Here is a 2,500-nt window from a genome sequence, read left to right on the forward strand (position 1 = left end):
GCATAATTGCGGCAATTTGGTTTCCGAGAGCAAAGTCTCCCAGGAAAGTAAATGGCAGTGAAGTGAACCTGGTGTTCCACCGCAGCACGTGGAAAAGGGGTGGAAAAGCAGGATCGTTGCAAGCAGCGAGTGAACAAACAAGACACTGTTCTTCGAAAGCTGCCAGAAGCCCCAGCAGCTGCCCAGGCAGCTCCCTGCGCTTCCGCCACCGCGCAGGGTGCAAGCGAGCCTCGCCAAAACCCCCCGGCCCTCGCAGCGGGCAGGCTCACTTCTGCAGCCACAGCATCACCTGCCGCAGGGGGGACAGGGCCAGGGGCAACGAGGACGGAAACTCACAGACTTTCTGCACGCTTTCTTACAGCATTAGTGCATTTCACATGGCCCTCCCGCAGAAGGCACTTGCCAGCCCCCCAAACCAGATCTGCTCTGGAAGGGCATGTTTTACCCATGGTGACTTCGCTCTTGCTTGTTGGGGGCTCCGAAGCTCAGAGAGGAGAAAGGCCCCTCAGCCCACACCCGGCCTGCGGCAGAGCCTGGACAACACAGTGACAGGCCCCCCCGCAGCAGTTCGGCTCTGCCGGAAGCAGAAGCGCTGACCGTGCTGACGGGAACGCAACAAGCACGAGACCCGGTGCGAGGGTTAAAGAACTCCAGCCCAGGAAGGGAATGACTCAACACCCACCCACGCGCAGGCTGTTTACTCCAACTCCGCTCAGGGACCAGAAGGCGCAGCACCAAGGGTGCTTCTCGTCCCACTCCTGCGGCGGGACACACGGGGAAACGCTCCCCCGGACCCTCCCAGCCCCCACCCCCGTGAAAAAAAAGCTCCCACCCCAGTGAGAGGGAAGCCCACCGGGCTCCTGCTCCGACAGCACCAGAAGCGCTGAGCCGGTGCCGCTGCTCGCAGAAAGCACAGCACTTTGGCTCCAGAAAGCAACTGAATCCAGCAAGCAAATGCTTTTGAAAACCATTTTTATTTAAATAAGACTTTAAATACATTACATAAAACATTAAAAATGAAACCAAAAATCTGTTACTTCACAGGGCATTAGGCAGCAGTTGCTAGTGACACATAAGCTCTGCAGCTCTATCTACAATGATACTCATTACATTAGTCCAAAATTGATCCCTTGTCAAAAGTTTAACCCAAGGTAACGGTTCCTTCCAGTACGCCAGCCCGGTATCTTGGGGCTCGCAGCGCCTGCCAGGCCTGAGCTGCAGACATCCAGCCTTGAAGTCACTCTTCAGTCACTCCTCTTGTTCACCGTCAAGCTTCCCCAAATCCCTCTGCCACCAGGAGCCAACACTGCCTAGAGGGAAGGCGCTATCTCCCCGTGCCATGTCCCAGCTCGGTGCCGCGCTCCGTGTAGGACTGCGGGAGGCACCGCGGGAATTACCGTCCATCGGAATGGAAGAGCAGCTGGACTGAGGAGCGATCCGGGCAGTCTCTGGACTGACAGGCCGAGTCCCTTGGCTTAACTTGGAACATCTGGTTACTTTTAGCTTCAGGCTGGACCATGCCAAACGCCCGATTTACCTCTGTTAAATGAGGGACAGCAAGACGAGATAGCATGGGCTCTTGTCAGTTTATTACATCACTGAATTACACTAGTCCAGACTGAACAGTGGACCCAAGATCGTTACATTACACAAACCAGCTGGTTTTAAACTTATGACAAGGGACAGATGGGAATTTCATGGTAAGGAAATCTTCTTGCATAAAGCTTCAGTGACCCACAGGCACTTAAAACCCATGGACTTTCAGCTGGTCGTCTTTAGCCAGTCCAATCTGCAAGAAAGAAAATGCACTTTACAGCACACCGAACCAATCAGGCCTCTGCGCACCTCCGAACACCATCTACGCTGCAGACGCTGCAGAACTGTCAAATTCCTGCTCCCCCCTAAAGTATGGAATGAAGATTAGACTGCAACTGCAAAACCCTGCCGGATGGCATTCGCCTCAAGCAAGAATTTCAAGGAGAACAGAAGAGCTTCCTCCGTCAGCCTGCCCTTTTAACGCTAAGAAAATTAGAACCTGTGTGGTTATTAAAGAGACTCCTGTTTAAAGTTTAGCTAGCACGCGCCGCAGACCAAAGATATCCTACCTCTACGAGGAACTGGCATATGTTCTTGCGCTGGTCACCTTGCAACTGAATCACTTCTCCATATTCGGGGTGTTCAATTACAGTACCATTGCAGGCGAATTTCTACAACGAAGAGGAAGGCCCCCTTAGCACGACGTAAGTCGCAAACGCCACTCCCCGGTGCGGCGCAGCCCCGGCCCCCCGGCAGCCCCCACCTTTTTGAAGGCCTTCACCAGTTTCTTTTTATCGTAATCATCCGCGATGCCCTGGACTAAAAAAATCTTCCTGCCGTTCCGCTGCTGGATCCTTATATGGATGTAGTCCTCAGTGCCGGCAGGGAGCAGGTCATCACCCTTACTTGCATCAGCAAAGGGGTCTGCGGAGAGCGCCCGTCAGACCCCGGCCCGCCGCCGCCG

General features: G+C 54.3%; 1 protein-coding gene across 1 annotated transcript; it reads right to left on the reverse strand.

The window, feature by feature from the left end:
• Positions 1-1,568: 1,568 nt before the first annotated feature.
• On the reverse strand, positions 1,569-2,478 carry LOC104073293 (eukaryotic translation initiation factor 1; the record flags this gene model as incomplete). The annotated part of the gene is made up of 3 exons (XM_009573009.1): positions 1,569-1,789; positions 2,106-2,207; positions 2,300-2,478. Coding segments are annotated over 3 exons (326 nt in total), but the record flags the coding sequence as incomplete, so codon positions are not given.
• Positions 2,479-2,500: the final 22 nt, after the last annotated feature.

This window comes from Fulmarus glacialis, unplaced genomic scaffold (genome assembly GCF_000690835.1).
Source record: "Fulmarus glacialis isolate BGI_N327 unplaced genomic scaffold, ASM69083v1 scaffold20242, whole genome shotgun sequence".
Lineage (NCBI taxonomy): Eukaryota > Metazoa > Chordata > Aves > Procellariiformes > Procellariidae > Fulmarus > Fulmarus glacialis.